The following is a 17,358-nucleotide window of genomic DNA, read 5'->3' on the forward strand; positions in this document are numbered from 1 at the left end:
TGCTTATCATTTCCCTGCAAGATTTTATTTGAGAATAGCAGATCTACAAGCTCACAACGCGTCGCATTCTACAAGCTCACAACGTGTCGCAATGCAACGCGTTGTGAGCTTGTAGATCTACTAGTATTTTCAAATAGCTGATGTATGTGTTAAAGTGCTCATGTGGCCCATAGTCGCTTCTTTTGGGCTGGTTTTTGGCTGGTTTTCCTAGACCTGGTTGCTTGTTTCTTTCACAGAATCTGGCAACTGTAGTAGATGGCTAAACTGTGCCTGATGGAAAATGACATAATATTAAAATACTACAAAACAAACACAGACACGTCAAGATTATAGGCCTAATAGGCCTATAGATAAATGCCATTAATGTATTTCCTTTCCTGCATCATTTCACCCACAGTTTATCCAATATTCATTCATAATTATAGTTATAGCTAAAGTAATGTCCTTGAAGTTTGTTGTTTGTTACCTTTGACTTTGTTTAATGTTTACATGAGCACTTGCTCTAACTTTGTTTACAAAACAATACACTTGAAAACTACTCAGAAAGGCAGTGCCAGTTTGAGCCAAAATGTTAAAAAGTAAACAATTTTGTATCAAACATGCCATTTCTTTAGTGTAATTTAGCCTTTCTCTAGTTCTAACTAAATGATCAGACATGTAATGTTGTAATGGATAAATGAACAGCTTTATGCTGGTTTAATTCTTGACTTTAAGATACGGTTTCTCTCTTCAAGATATAAACCTGAGTGATTTGTGGGTGGGCTGGGGAACAATCGTCAATCGTAGTGAGGGACTTGACACAACCTTGTGACTTGACTTGTGACTCGGCTTGACTTGCCCACAACAGAAAGACTTGGGACTCGACTTGGACTTGGGACCAAATGACTTGGGACTCGACTTGGACTCGGACCGGAGGGTTGGATTGACTTGGGACTCGACTTGGACTTGGGACCAAATGACTTGGGACTCGGACCTGAGGGTTGGATTGACTTGGGACTCGACTTGGACTTGGGACCAAATGACTTGGGACTCGACTTGGACTTGGGACCAAACGACTTGGGACTCGACTTGGACTTGGGACCAAATGACTTGGGACTCGACTTGGACTCGGACCGGAGCGACTTGAACAATTGTCTGCCAATCAGGGCCCAGTAGGTTTATCACAGGCATTTTTTTTATTTGCCCCTCGGAAATGCAGGTTCCACACAGAGATTCCAGACTAATATCTACGCAGTGATATTAATCTGGCCATGCCAGGCTAGTACTGTATCTCTTTCATCTATGGCTGTTTGATTTTTTTGTTTTGTATTTTTCTTTTTCACCGCTGCACAACCGATTGCCCTTCTAGGGACAAACAGTACAGTCAAGTTCTATTTGACACTCATTGGGCATCCATTCCCTCCTCCGTGCCCTAAACCCATTCTCTGAGTGGTCCTCTTCCTTCTGCCCCATCACCATGCACTCAGACACCTCTTCCATTTTTACATAGAAACAGTACACTGGAACCCTTAGTATTTATATGTTTGTGAATAATGTGTTCACAAGTTGCACTTGTATGTACTTGGATGATGACATTTACAGCATGTGTTCTCCGTTAGTCTTCAGTTGCGGGAAGGGAAATTACTCACTCCAAACACCCATCATGCTGGCCTTGTCTTTTGTACAAACAAACACAATGCTCCTTGTACACAATTATTATATTTTGCATGCAATGATTTACCCCATGAATTGCTGTGTCGATGCGAATGGAAAATGTACATAGCCAAATAATAATATGGGGAAAAAAAACACCATTAGTTTTGACAGGAATATGAAAGTGGAATGAGAATTGCATCTACACTGTGACAACTGCATTTAGTGTTTTGCATTCTGTGTGAACACAATGAAAAGTGAAATAGTGTATTGGCCAATTGACTTAATAGTGTGGGGTTTTGAGGCACTGTTAAGGATGTGTGAAATCCAAGTTGCAGCCGCCACTTGGGCTTGGTAAGCCCTGTAAATAATATATGAGTCAAAACGGAATTGTGTGGGCAGGACGTCATGTCTTTATGTAAACACTTGTCGAGTGTACACCCTCCACAAGCACAGACAGACTTCAAGAACCGCTATCTCAAGTAAACTGAATTGGTTGGCAAGGAAGCGTGGGGTGCCATATGTCACATTGACTGTGAAGGATGGGCATTGATCATTATGTACCCTATAGAAGTCAGATAAAAAGGCGGAAAAAAAAACTGGATGGAGAAAGACAGCAGTGACGAAAGAGAAACCCTGCATTCCTTTCCTCTCACAGGTGTTTGTTTCAGGCACTGCACTTCCTTTTAACAGTATAATCCCAAGTGTTACACACGCTGGGCAAGACCTATAGCTGGTTGAGTGTCTAAACGGAAGTACCGGAATTTGGCGGAAGTACCGCCCAAGGAAATGACGTTGACGCTTTACAAATCTGTTTACATTCTCCGTGAATGAAACGAGTGTTTTGATCAGTCGAAAGAGATCGTTTGCGGGGGAAATATGTACGACGTAAATCCCGCCCCTATGGACACTCTACATTAGGTCGTGACCAGGCTTTTCTCTTCGCAGATGAGTAAGGCTGGGAACGAGGCTAAGCGTTAGTACAGGGTCCATTTGGTTCCATTTGTCAGAGTTAAATTAACACTGTGTACAAAGGACATTAAATCTCTCTGCCAAAAATATGCTATAGTGTAATTTCAGTTTCTTGCTCTCATTGGCTATGCATGTCTTGCACCCCCCCCCCCTGGTTTGATTGCTGCTGGAGATGTGTATTGCATATCCTCCCCATCTGCCCAGTCTCTCTACTACTGTATCTACAGTAAAAAAAAAAATGGCAGCTGTACAGTATCTTTGTGGTGGGCTTGCATTATTGTGGCGCTGTCACCACCAGGCCAGGCTCTGTTATCAATTGAAATCCTATCAAGGACTTATCTGCACTGCAACATGATTGTGCACAGGGAATGGAGGTCCCAATTGAAGTACAGTTTCTGAACAGGTTTCTGACCGAACTAGAAATTGTATGCTAGAGTTGTAGGCTATGCCTCCACCACCAGTTGCATTTTACGTCCATGTCTGCCCAGACTCATCTACAGTAGCCTATCTTATTATTTATATATCAATACATTCCACTAATCTCTGCCTGTCTGTGTTTTTTGCCCAATATGGAGTTTTTGTTGACATAATAGTATTACAGGAACAGTTGCTGCTTTTGCAGCATCAAATATGACAGTCTTGCACAATTATAGTTCCACTTGGCTCCAGACTATGAATGTGGATCAAAACCCAGTTCTATTACGGATCTGGTTACGAAGTTACAAATCAATACGGTTTGGGCTGACGATCAGTATACTTTTCGGGTTTAGCGGGTCCTAACATGACATCATGTCTTGAGAGACGAGAGGTACTGTATGTCATTTAAAACAAATCACCAGTATACAAACAGTCGATCCATTGTCTAATAGTTGTTGTGTTGCCCTAAGGCATAAGTAAAAAAAATCTGTATATTTTTCACTTGAAGTAATTTGATGCTACAAGTTTGTATTTCTGTTTACAGTAGAAAAACTTGCAACTATTTTATTGTGAAGGTGTGTACCAGTGCATTTTATTTTGAAAACTGTATATTACGAGAGTCACTTCCTGTCACGCACAGAGAAACAGACCTATTCAGAGCTGTGAGCCTTTAAACCCATGTAACCCACTTGGAAGCATTTTAGACGCAATGTCGTAAGTTGTGTTGCTGATTTCAGTTATTGTAACTTTCTGTGATCCTTTTTGTGACATTTTGTGAAGGTTTATTTGGAATTTGGGAAAAGTTAATTATTTAACCATGGCTGTACTGTCTGCAGTGTGTAGTGCACAGGTGTATGTCATCTTATTGATTACTTTGAAGTGATTATGTGATTTAGCTACTCACCTTGTTTATTTTTACTGTGAAATGTTTGCAATGCTGTTAATTAAGAACACAGACACTGAATGTTTGTATTATTTATTATTTTAGGAAGAGGAAGAGCAACAGTAATGGTCAAATCTTACCTCAACTGTCTTCATTGGCTGCGGTTTACCTTGGTGTTTAGTGACAGTTCCCTACACTGCATGAGAACACTACAGTTTTAATTCATTCAATTCATTTGAAGTCTACAGTACCAATGACATCACCATGGTCAAATCTTAGACCCCTCGTTTTAGTCTTAAAAGTGACAGGACCCTTATACAGAATAGCTTAATGGACAGTACAGACATCACAATAAAAATATGTCACTTTCCTTCTGTTTGATAGAAGAATATTTGGAGGGCCTATGAGTTGTGTTTAATGATAGGTCAAAAATATATTTTGCCAACTTCATTAATTTAAGTTAAGAAACAAAAAGCAATACAATTATGTTAACACATTGAGTGCCAGAGGTTTTTTAAAACAGGGTACATCCAGTGCCAGTGTTTTTTACCGTTTATCGGCGATCTTTTTAGAGCTGCAGACGCCACCACGAGGACCCGGATGTAAACAAAGGGTGTCTGGGCGATGGCCTAGGGTCCCGTCTAACGACTGGAACAATAACATTTCTATCACAAAAAAAAGAAAAGGCTGGTTTTGACCACTGTAAATAGATGGAGATATGGACCTTTTGATGGACCCCATCATTGGGGCGGATGCACGTCCGTTTTTTTGGGCTGACGTCACATCCGTCCATTCCCTTTTAAAGGGTCCTAGGATCATTCCTAAGTTGCGTTAGAGCGCCCCTTGTGAATTTTTTTTAAAAATACTCAGTTTTGTTTCCACCCGGCAGCGACGATATGTAATAATGCCACCGGCGGAGGCATAAAATAGTACCAGGCCAGGAGTCAATACACAGTATGTTATAGCAAAGATAAAGACAGTTATACTGACTGATGTTTACTTTATCATGATCACTTTGTTTTGGAGCCTGAAATACATGTGGTATCATGACATACTTACTGTAGGTACTCCTGCCTGTCTTCCGTTCTCCTTAACCCTCCTTGTGTTTACGTGGTTCGAACGAGTCACTATGATGGTGATCCTGCTGAACTGCGTGACCCTGGGGATGTACCAGCCCTGTGAAAACATCGACTGCACCTCAGAGCGCTGCCAGATCCTGCAGGTACACGCACGCACGCACGCACGCACACCTTGGAATCATGTATTGTTGCAAACACACACAGTGCTCACATGTATTCACACACATCATGGAAGCACATTTGTACAGTACTTGTCCCACTATCTCACCTTCCTTCCTCTCCTCTCTGTTCCACTCACCCTCTCTCACAAGCTGTATGTTCTTGACACTACCATGCTCTGTACTGTATGTACATGACACCACCATGCTGTATGTAAATGACACCACCATGCTGTATGTACCTGCCACTACCATGCTCTACACCTGTGCACCAGTGGTTCTTAATCTTTTCAGGCCGCAACCCCCAAAAAGAATCATATTTGAACTGGGGACCCCCCACCCTGACAAGCACTTGGAATTGTAGGAGTTGAGGCATTACATTTAGTTTGACTCAGTTGCCACAGATAAATATTGTGAAAATAGCAGCTATTTTTGCCTCTTTCTTATTTTATTTGACAATTTGGCCAATGTTTGACCAGTTTTCATAGTATAGTTTGTTGATCTTTGATGCATTAATGGTCTTTAAAAAAAAAGTGTTTAGATATTAAAAAGGTATTAAAAGTCCTTAAATTGTTACTTTACTATTATCTGGGGACCCCCCCAAAATCACGTGGGGACCCCCCTGGGGGTCCCGACCCACAGGTTGAGAACCACTGCTGTAGAATATGTTCTGTGTTGTGACTCATTGAACATGCATGTTGGAATGAAACAGCTAACCTGTCTCCTCCTCAGAGTACAACCTCTCAACAGCTTCGCCCACCATCTGACAAAGTGCAGACTCTTATTGAAGCTGTGTGCGTGTGTGTGCGTGCATGTGTGTGCGCACGTGTGCCAGTGTGCGTGCGTGTGCATGCCTGCATGCGTGGGTGTGTGCGTTGTATGTCTGTACCTAACATAGCAGCTCTCACACTCTTACTTTAGGATGGTTGGTAGTGTGAGTGAGAAGGAGGCGTTGATTTCCCAGAATAAAGGAGTCTATTCAGACACATTACACAACACTGATAATTAAACACTGACCCTCCATTGTCCTGGAGAGTAGAAACAGACCCGACCAGTTTGTTGTCTCCCAAAAACGTACCTATGTATGTACCCTGTTGTCTGTGTCAGGGCAGGTCTCTGGAATTAGCGGCACTTTGAGCCAGGTGGCATCAATCTTCAATTACATGTTGACAACGATTATACAAATTGAAACCCTCCAGGCATAATCAACCATATTATTAGTGAAGTTCTGAACAATAAACACTTTTTGGAAATGACTAACATAATAGACAAATCACCCTGCAAATACATTTTAAAGGGGAAGTTCACTTTTTACAACACAACTGCTGTGGTTGCATTTGGTCTCCCTGCTCTTTCTGTTGAGAAATGTAGATCCTGTGGCTCCTAAACTAAGCTGAAGAACCAGTAGAACCTCTTAATAATCTCTAAAGAAACATACCGGGGGATTAACAGGTTGTTTGTAATACAGCGGTGCTTTACAGTAAAGCACCTCAACCACGCCAACGAACTGCTGACACACACACACACACACACATGCACACACGCACACACACGTACACACACACACACACACACACACACACACACACACACACACACACACACACACACACACACACACACACACACACACACACACACACACACACACACACACACACACACACACACACACACACACACACACACACTGCACGAGATTGATTAGGCGCCCTGTGGGAAGTGTTGGCTGGTGTGTATTCTGTCCTCCAGAGGACCTAGTGCCGGGGTTTTATCTCCACGTATACTTGTATCTATAGACCTCATTCAGTATCAGCACAGATCTAGGGGGATATGCCAGCACAGTCAATAAACTCCTGTCCGAAAATCCATCGCCCTGTACTGTCCAGTGGCCAGTCCTGTGCACGCTGCTGCACAGCTACATGCACAGCACCCGCACAATCTATAAACCCTCAGCTGTCTTTGGGGTATTTGAGCTGTATCGAACAGTACACACTACACAGTAAAAATGTTTTCAGGGTGTGATGGAGTGATTGAATATGCCTTGTACACAGTAAAATCCGGGTCCATTTGGTCCCATTTGTATTTTGTACACTTTAATTAAGTTTAATTAACAGACAGACAGACTGACAGATTAACTGGTCAACGCCTTCTTTACACACCTATTAACATCTGAGAATGAATCTGTCATTTTTTGTTGTTTAAATCATTAAGTCTCTCTCTCTCTCTATGTCTGTCTGTCTGTCTCTCTCTCTCTCTCTCTCTCTCTCTCTCTCTCTCTCTCTCTCTCTCTCTCTCTCTCTCTCTCTCTCTACCCCCTCTAGTCTCTCGCCCTCTCTCGTGTGTTAAGAAAAGTGTAAAATATGGAAAAACAGGGTTGAATATTCCACCCCCACAGGTTGCAGAGAGACAAAAAGGTGGGCAGAGAGGTGTAGAGACATTTAGAAAGAAAAAGAGACAGAGTGAGAGGTGAGAACAGGGTTGCAGAAATGTCAGAGGAGGAATCTTTCTTTTAGATATTTGCTGGTTGCTGAACTTTACAAACAGCCGTGCCGTGGTCATCTGTAACATTTTGATAAAGGTCAAAGTATGCAACTCTGTCCATTTCCCACATTAGTAGTCTGGCACAGTCACTCCACATGCCTTTAGCAGCACATAACACTTTACTTCTCGGCAACGGGCCAGTGAGCAAACAGCCTCACGATGCCATCGGTTCAATTTCAGATGGTGTTGCCTGGAGTATTTTCCTTTGAAAATCAAATTACAGGCAACGCGGAGCGCGACGGCTCCCATCTAATCCTCCCAATACGCCAAAGAGCTAATCGAGGCATTTTGCTCACAACAGCAATAGCGGCTAATGCACACACACGGTAGAGATCTTTGATTTATTTGGGTTTTTTATTTAATTAAAGCTGGGAAGGGTCGATGCCCGGCTTATCTGTGATTACTGTTCAAACAAATTACTTTCAAATCATTAGCCACCTGTTATGAACAAACTGCTCAACTAAAGGTGGGGGTTGCTGCTTAGGGAGGGGCGAGAGGAGTTGACACAGAAGGTGGGAGGGAATAATAAAAGAGGAATTTTATGAAGAAAAGAAAGAAAGAAAGAAAGTGGATGAGAGACAGAGTTATAGAAAGAGTCGAGGAGGGGGACGGGACAAAAAGAGTGAGTGAGAAAATGTACGAGAGAGAGAGAGAGAGAGAGAGAGAGAGAAAGCGAGAGAGAGAGAGAGAGAGAGATACTTGACTTTGTCTGCTCAGTGTATATGCCCTTCCAGCAGACCTTGTCAATATTGCTAATACTAGCATTTATCTACCGTCGGTCCCGCCTCTCGCCTCTCACTTTCATTCGGTGTGCTTCGAATTCCGTTCAGAGTGCTTTACTGGCAGCATAACACTTGTCTCGCATTGCCAGAGCCGGCCTTGCAACAATAGCAATAATGACACAAGACAAACTGTGGCCTTTAAGTGGATTAGTGTAAACATCGATAGCATTCAACAGAAATTGAAAATCAGCAGTTCTAAATTAGAAATATTCTTCTCGCCCTGTTGCTGCGTTGGCCTCACTTCTCTCTCTCTCTCTCTATAATTCCTTTCCTCTCTCTCTCTCTCTCTCTCTCTCTCTCTCTCTCTCTCTCTCTCTCTCTCTCTCTTTCTCTGTCTGTCTGTGGCTTCCTCCTAGGCCTTTGATGCATTCCTGTACATCTCTGTCTGTCTGTGGCTTCCTCCTAGGCCTTTGATGCGTTCATCTACATCTTCTCTCTTTCTCTGTCTGTCTGTGGCTTCCTCCTAGGCCTTTGATGCGTTCATCTACATCTTCTTTGCTCTGGAGATGGTGGTGAAGATGGTGGCCCTGGGAATCTTTGGCAGGCGCTGTTACCTCGGCGACACGTGGAATCGTCTTGATTTCTTCATAGTCATGGCGGGGTGAGGACCTCCTCTCTGCTACCCCTCCTACTGTATCTCTCCTCTTCCATGGTCAGAACTCAGCTCTCACTCACGTCCAGGAATGTGAAATATTTGGAAATCAGATATCTGAGGGAAAAAAGTGATGCCCACCCTTAACCAGCTTAACCCAATTGTGGGCATGCCATTATAGGCGCAAAAAATATATATATTTTGAAGATTTATTTTGAAAATAGATCTACAAGCTCACAATTCAGCTTGTAGCCATTTTCTAAATAATTTTGACCATTCCTTTTTGTGGTTAAGTGGTTGAAAGTCCTTGGGTGTTGAAGTAATGAAAATATCAGCTTTTATGATCCATAATTATTCCAGAGACTTCAGATGGTGAACTTTCAGCAGTAGCAGTTAAGATGTCTTTTGAAATTGAACACTCAAATTATATTATGCTTATCAATGTTGCAACACAGCCTTAGCTGACAATTTGCGTATACATTTATACTGTATGCATGTGCAGTAACTCGACACTAACTCAGCTCTGAAATGCAGAACAGCCTATTATGATGGCTTGCACAGGAGAAATTGATTTTCCACAGTTTCTGTCCCAATATGACTTATGTTTGTTTCTTTGTGCCTTTTGGCATCTCATGCTTTATTTTTAACAGTCACTCTTTTTGAAGCATTTATTTCCTTTGAAATCCTCTTCAAACAGAGCAACACACAAACAATGGCTTTGAGCCATGCCCATGGAAAACTGCCAACTTATGTCTGGTACTGTAGCAAGTGCAGCTGTGAAGTATTGAGAATGATTTGAAGGGTTGTTGACTGAAACTGACTGGAACTGGAATTCTGCCGTATTTTGCAAATTACCGTTTGATCTGAACGGATGCTAAAAGCTCCGGTATGTGACTGCATTGTGACAAGCTCTCTACTTCACCCGTGCCTTTGTTTACATTGGGATTTTTGTTTGTTTCATTGTTTAGATGTTTAGTTTTCTTGTTCATACAAGAACTACCAATATGTGACAGTTATGAATGATGACTACATAGCCATTTTCAGTAAAAACTCTATTACAACGTGTGATGACATTGGTTTTAGATATTGTAAACTCTTTTTTGAATTAGGTTTATATAAATAATTATCATTTTCAACCTCAACAACAATATTAATATTATTCTATAATATTGCTGATTGTATCATTAACCACCTGAACCCTATAGTCCCTATCCTGGGCATGTCATGAGAAAGGCGAGAAAAGGTGAACATTCAGCTACAATAGCAGATCTAAAAGCTCACAACGCGCTTGTAGATTGGCTATTTTTGGTGAAGAGATTTTATGTACAGGGAAAAAAGCAGGGGACCAAGTATAGAATCCTGGCGGTCCCGGCCCAATGAAGTATAAGTGGTTAAAGCATTCAGGAAGACAAGTGCTTTCTGCACACTTGGATCTACATTATGTAGTGTTTCACTTTACTGTGAGCTTTCCGTCTATCAGACCTTCATCAGAGCATACATTATTCAATTATGGACCAATTATGGACCATTATTGAATCATGTACTGTATGAGCTGATGAAGGTCTGATAGGCCGAAAGCTTAAAATAAAGTGGAAAAACTTCATAGATATAAGTGTGCAGAAATCTGTCTTATCACTGTAGTATGAGGAGAAAGCTCTTTACAGGTGCAGGAAGGCATTATCCATAACCTTAATGTAAACAAAGCATTACCACCATAAAAACTGTTATAGATCACAGTATGCAATGGAAACTGTGTTGCGTGGTCAACATTAAGATAGGTGTCTATATTGCCATGTATTCGTATTGTAAGTTATTTAATTTGTTAGCACCTGCTTCTTGCAAATCAGGTTAGCTTGCTACTAGTCTTGAGCTTGGTCACCCAGTCTAGCGAAGTTTCCCTACAAATGCCCTACTTCGTTGGTTCTCAAAGTGGGGTGCTGGGACCCCCAGGGGTCCTTGGGGGGGGGTACCAGGGGGTCCCCAGCAAAATTTGTTAAAAAGCGTCACAATTATTTTAACCCCTTTATCCATATTTTATACTTTGGCTATTCAAAAATAGCAGATCTACAAGCTCATAGCGCGGCACTGAGTGCTGCACTATGAGCTTTTAGATCTGCTATTTTTTAAATATCGTGAAAATGTGTGCAAATCTTTGAATATATACGTTTTTAAAGCGAACATTTGTAACTCAAATCTTTGCTTCTAGGGGTCCCTGGAACAAAAATATGTTGAGATGGGGGTCCGCGGCCAAATACATATCATTTTATGGCTCCTTGACATGAACAAGTTTGAGAACCCCTGCCCTAGCTAAAGAACCCACCAGTCTGTGTGGAAGCAGATTAAAGCTGATTAAAGTATACGGGCAGTGATGATGTTAGCGCTACAGCGTTGCCTATAGATTTGGCGAAGGAATCAATAGCTCTATAATATATCACTGCATGGTGAGAGCCAAGCTGATCAAAGCTTTTCCTACTTATAGCATAGTGGTGAATGAGCTTCCCACTCTTTCACCTTTACCTCCTCCGTTTAACAGACCATTAATCTGAATTATGGAACTGTTCATTTTGTAACTTGGCCTGCATACAGTAGGTACAGTACAATATGCGTTCTTGCCTGGGTGCATGTGAAATTGACCTCAATCATAGCAGACAAGAACATTAACATCAAATACATTTGGCCTACATAATCTTTTTTTTTTTATCACTATTCTGATGATGGGTTTCTGTGTTTCTGAAATATTTATAAAAACTAATAGAATAATAATATAACATGGTTGAGGCGCTGGGTTGGAAATTAACATGAAGAAAAAAATAAACCCACACACTCATCTGCTCCAATGTAAATTTATTATATAGTTCTGGAAATTTGAGTTGCTGGTGTTTGCATTTTGCCCATCTGCAACTCAAGTAGACTTGCTTTTATTTAAAATAAGTTATTTCTGACATAAGTCTGATCCATCAATCATCATCAAACATAAACAGCCGCTGAGACATCAGCTGCGGTTGTCCTCTATCTCTGCATGCGAAACCCCAGCGCACAAATGTGCTGCAAACATAAAACAGTGGATGAGCCGGAGCTTAGCTCGAGTGCTGGAGCTCTGCCCCGATGCAGAGTTTGCTTCTTTGGCAGCCAGCAGGGACACATAGAGTGTGTTCAGAGCGCTTTGGAGTTAAGTGATGAGTAATATCTGTTGTGCATGTTTGGGCAGCTGTAGATCCTGTGGTTGTGCATTTTCAGATTGCGTTTATTAGATCACACATGTCATGTCAGAAAGTACATCCAAAAACAAATCATGACCGACCTTATGCAGCCTAAATGGAAAGATTACATGATCACACAGTCACAATATGCAAGCTGGCGAACCCAAATGCATAGACTAAACACAGAGTCAGGTTAAAAGGTCTTTATTCAAACCAAGGTGGAAGTAGGGGTTGGTGGCGTGGAAGTGAGCAGGCAGGCAGGGCAGATTCATCTGGTTTCCAGGCTAGGACAGAGGCAGTATGCAGGCAGGCAGGCAGTGGAACAGGTGAGTTCTGAAGCAGAGGAGAAGAGTTTGAGGAGCAGGAGCAAAGGAGCAAAACACTAGGAACATTATGAACACAAGGAGTAAATATAGCTGCAAGCAGCGGAGAGAGAGAGAGAGAGAGATAAAGAAACGGAATAGATTGGAGAGAGAGAGAGAGAGAGATGGAAACGGAATAGATTGAAGAGAGAGAGAGAGAGAGAGAGCCATGGAAACGGAATAGATTGATGAGAGAGAGAGATGGAAACAGAATGGATTGATTGGACATCTCAACCTATTGCCATTAACAGGAATCGAACCCTCAACCTTCGGATTGACAGGCTGCAACACTACCTATAGTGCTATAGCTTTGTCCAGGCTGATGTTGTCTGTTGAAGATCATAAACTCTTTGTTGTAAAAATCTTTAACAATTGCACATGCATTAATTGACACATTCATGTTGTGTGAAATGCAACTTAAATGAAGTCTGTATCAAGTGAGGCTTGAACCGGCAACCTTGAGGTTGTAAGGCACGCGCTTAAGTAATAGCTACTGGACCAACAGACCTGAACTGGTGAAAAAGCAGCTCACACAGATGATACAGTTTCATGCAAATAGCTGAAAAATCCTGGGTTTAAGTGTTTTTCAAACTGCTCAAAATTGCGGACAATCTAAGGGCGGAGCTTACTGGTCAAAGCGATAGATGTGTTCCTCATGAGTCAAGGCACAAGTGTAAGCAAGTTTCACGACTTTCGGCCAAACGAGGCATGACTTTTGCCTGTTTAAAGTTTGCATGTTCAAAAAATTGCTATAGCGCCCCCCTTTGGCCAATTGGAGTGAGATTGGTTTCAGTGATATTTGGAATGACCCTCTACTTTACTGAAAAGTTTCAAAGAAATGTGAGTCTGCATATGTGTGTTAGGGGCAGATGAATAATTTTCATAAAACTGCAATAGTAAAAATCTATCTCCTCCTGGGATTTTTGAGCAATTTGCACGAAATTCTTTACACATGAACTTTGGACCTGGAAAATGCAGAAGTTAGGAGCCAATGACTGTTTTTCATATAATTCAAAATGGTGGGAGATCTAAAGGTCAGAGGTCAAAAGTCAGAGGGTGAAAGTTGTTCAGCATGAGGAGATGCATATGTGTATCCAAGTTTCATGGCTCTAGGTCAAACAGGGCATGAGTTGTACCTGTTCAAAGTTGGCATTTTCAATTGAGTGCTATAGCTCCACCTTTTGACGAAAGATTGTGAGAATTATTTCTTGATAGTTTTTCATGACCATCTACCATATGGCCGAGTTTCGTAAAAACTGCACGAAGACAGCACGGTTCAGCCAGAACTGCGAAAAGTGGCAGAATCGGAAGAATACTGCCAATCTTAAAACAGGGCCCGCTGCCATGCTGGCAGGCTGGCCCCGTAATTCTAGGGAAAACTTGAATTAACTAGTAACTGACTAGTAACTTCCCTAGAAAATACAACTGGCAAGAGTCATGCTACTACCATGGAGGTTGTGCAATGACCTGGCAATGAGTCGAGTGAAGACCAGGGTTCAAATACTGTGTGAGGGTTGATGAGTTGATGGCCGGCAGGTGTGTCAACTGAGGGAGATGAGGTGACCATAGACAGGTGTGCCAAAGATGGAAGCTGGGAGGCAAACCTACGCCCACACAGAGCTACAGTACGCCCACACAAAGCCAGATTACGCCCGCACAGAGCCACAGACTGTGACACACACATGACACGTCAACGCGCCAAGGTCATGCACCTCTTTCAGGACCCCGGCTCTCTTTCTTCCATCAGTACTGATACTGACACCTCAGACAGCAATAATAGTCGTGCCAGTATGTGTCATATAATAACCAGTCGGCTATACCACAGCGGCATACTGTAGCTGTCTCGCCCTATTCAGAGGTAATAGGTGCCACAGTGATTATGTACACATATGAAGCCAGCGCAGCACTCAGCCGCGTTGTCACGGTAATAACTGTCGCCTCCCAGTGAATGACACTGATCCTAATGCATCAGTGCGCTACGTTGCTACGCTAGCCCTGCCTCAGGGAGATAGACGGGGAGAGAGAGAGAGAGAGAGAGCGTTACCAGAGGACAGCGCTGCGACATTACTGTATATGCATTCGATATGCAGTCTCTCTTTCTGCCTTTTAGTCTTGTTGTGTTTTCCACTGTTGGGACTTTTATTGTTGTGCAGTGGTATCCATTTTGTGTGTGTGTGTGTGTGTGTGTGTGTGTGTGTGTGTGTGTGTGTGTGTGTGTGTGTGTGTGTGTGTGTGTGTGTGTGTGTGTGTGTGTGTGTGTGTGTGTGTGTGTGTGTGTGTGTGTGTGCGCACACACGTGCGTGTGACTGTGTGAGCTCGCTCACACGTTTGTGTATCTCCTCTCGTAATCCTCTCTGTCATCTGGAGCGGTACTGAAGAGGCTATCTGTGAGCGCAGTCACAGCTTTACACCTCCTCTGCTCTCTCGGGATCTATTCATTCTCACTCTCTGTGTGTCTCCCTCTACTACCTCAGTTTGTCTCCGACTCTCATCAGAGGGAGCAAGCAAGGGGGACAGGGACATAGGCTACCAGAGAGAGAGAGAGAGAGATAGACAGACAGACTGACTGACTGACTGACTGACTGACTGACTGACTGACTGACTGACTGACTAGAATTTTAATCAGTATCAGGGATGGTCTAGGAACTAAACACAGAACAATGCAGATGTGGACGTTTTGATTATTTTTGCCCAATTTACTAACCAGAGAGAGTGAGGCAGAGAGAAGGGCAGAGAGACAGAGAGGCAGAGAGAAGAGAGACAGAGAGCAAAGAGGAAAATGGAAGAACACATGGGGGTAAAAGGGGATGGTGGAGGGATGAGAGAGCACTAAAGATTTTGTGTTAGTTTGTGTTGGGTTTAAATACTGTAGAACGGCTTGCTTCCCAGTCTCCCGAATCTTAGCTGTCCCAGCTGCATAATAATACATTCTGTTTAGCTGACTTTGTTGTCCATTGCTGGACGCTATCCCCCAGCACTATCATCACCACATGAGAGTTCAGTGGTAACTGGCTTCTTTTGCTGCTTGTAGCTTGGTTAATATTCTAATACATCCATATTGCCAAACCCACAATGCTAAGAGATGGCAGCCTAATAGGCTATAGGTAGATATCATTGTCATTAACAAGTCCAACAGTCTCTTCCTCTATATATTATTGACACTATTTATCAGAACATACCCTTAGTGTCTTAAATCCTTCTGAACAATATATATATATATATTTATTTATTTATTTATTTATGTAGGTTGACAGAGTCTACTTTTAAGCCATGGTATAGAGCCATAGATGCAAAATACAGACAATTTAAACACCAATTAAGCCCAGAGTCTCAGGCAAAATCACACGTCACCCCCACCCACCCATCCTTTCTGAAGCGGTGTGTGTGTGTGTGTGTGTGTGTGTGTGTGTGCATGTGCGTGTGCGTGTGCGTGTGCATGTACAGTATGTGCGCGTGCAGGCGTGTGTGAGACAGATGCTGCTGTAGGCTTGAAGGGCTGACAGGGTGTCTCTGTTCCTACTGATGGTGGGCTTTCTCATTTAATTAGTGGAGCCTGGATGATGGCTGCCTCAAAGAGTGTGAATGTGACGGCTGATTGATGTGTTCTACCACTGCCTGTCACCTGCTACATTACACACACTGATAGACGGAAGAGGATTATGTGCAAACGTGTGTGTATCTGAGTGCTGCTGGTGATGGTCTGAGGAAACAAAACAAAACGTCCACTCTCTTCACTTTTGCACCTGTCGCCCTTTTTTGCACCCAAAAAAATATTTTTGCATCCTAAAGAGCCTAATTGTTTGATTTGTCAGTGCAAGCTTCTTCAGTTTTTTTGTGGACCTCATTACTGGCTTCTTGCACCTGGCTTTAGGTTTAGTAAGCCTTGAGCTAAGAGCGCAAACGTTTTATTGTGTCTGTGTGTGTCTGCATGTTTGCTTGTGTAAACATGTTGGTTTTCCTCATGTTTGTTTGAGCATCCAAATGCGTGCGTGCGTGCGTCCATCTGTGCGTCCGTCCGTGCGTGCGTGCGTGTGTGTGAGCGTTTGTGTGCGTCCGTCCGTCCGTGCGTGTGTGTGCGTTTGTTTGTGTGCGTGTGTGCGTGCGTGCGTGCGTGCGTGTGTGCGTGCTTGCGTGCGCGCACATTATTGGCCACTTTTTTTGCACAGTAAAATCGTCTCACTTAATTTGCCTCATGTGGGCTGTTCATTCAATTTGCATGTCTCTGTGTGGCTGGCTATGTATCTGTTGGTATTTCCGGAAACATATACCTTTAGGCTATTGTATTTAAACCATCACCCTTTTCCAATCTGAGCTGCCAAGCCTTATATGAGAGCTGGAGGAGAGCAGATGGGAGACCATAATTGATCCATTTTCTTGTTCAAAGTAGTTATATTTGAACACACACACACACACACGCACGCGCGTGTGTGTATACTTTGTATATATATTTATATATATATATGTATATCATTTTAGATTGTATTTATTTTTTAGCTCTGTGCGAATGTAGCCAATGTACAATCTCACAACGCGTACCTTCGTGATGCATTGTGTGCTTGTAGATCACTGTGCGTTGAAGGTTTTCAAATATGACATGCCCAAAATAGGGACTCGAGGTTGAAAGTGTTCATGTTCAATTGTACGGTTGAACCTTTATGAAGTACAGCACTGCATAGGTTACAGTTTCAGATAATGTTGGATTAAAGGCGTGTGTCCGCGCCCACACAGTGAACAATT

The 17,358-nt window shown here is 42.6% G+C and overlaps 1 protein-coding gene across 1 annotated transcript in view; it reads left to right on the forward strand.

The window, feature by feature from the left end:
• Positions 1 to 5,033: 5,033 nt before the first annotated feature.
• LOC308096237 (voltage-dependent T-type calcium channel subunit alpha-1I-like) overlaps positions 5,034 to 17,358 on the forward strand; it is a gene marked incomplete at its 5' end in the record, with an annotated part of 278,135 nt that continues 265,810 nt past the window's right edge. The window contains 2 exons of the mRNA XM_080443588.1: positions 5,034 to 5,126; positions 8,935 to 9,068. Coding sequence (XP_080299714.1) covers positions 5,034 to 5,126; positions 8,935 to 9,068 — 227 coding nt within the window. The remainder of the gene's footprint in view (positions 5,127 to 8,934; positions 9,069 to 17,358) is intronic.

The sequence above is a fragment of the Gymnoscopelus braueri genome (genome assembly GCF_963280865.1).
Source record: "Gymnoscopelus braueri genome assembly, chromosome: 2".
NCBI lineage: Eukaryota > Metazoa > Chordata > Actinopteri > Myctophiformes > Myctophidae > Gymnoscopelus > Gymnoscopelus braueri.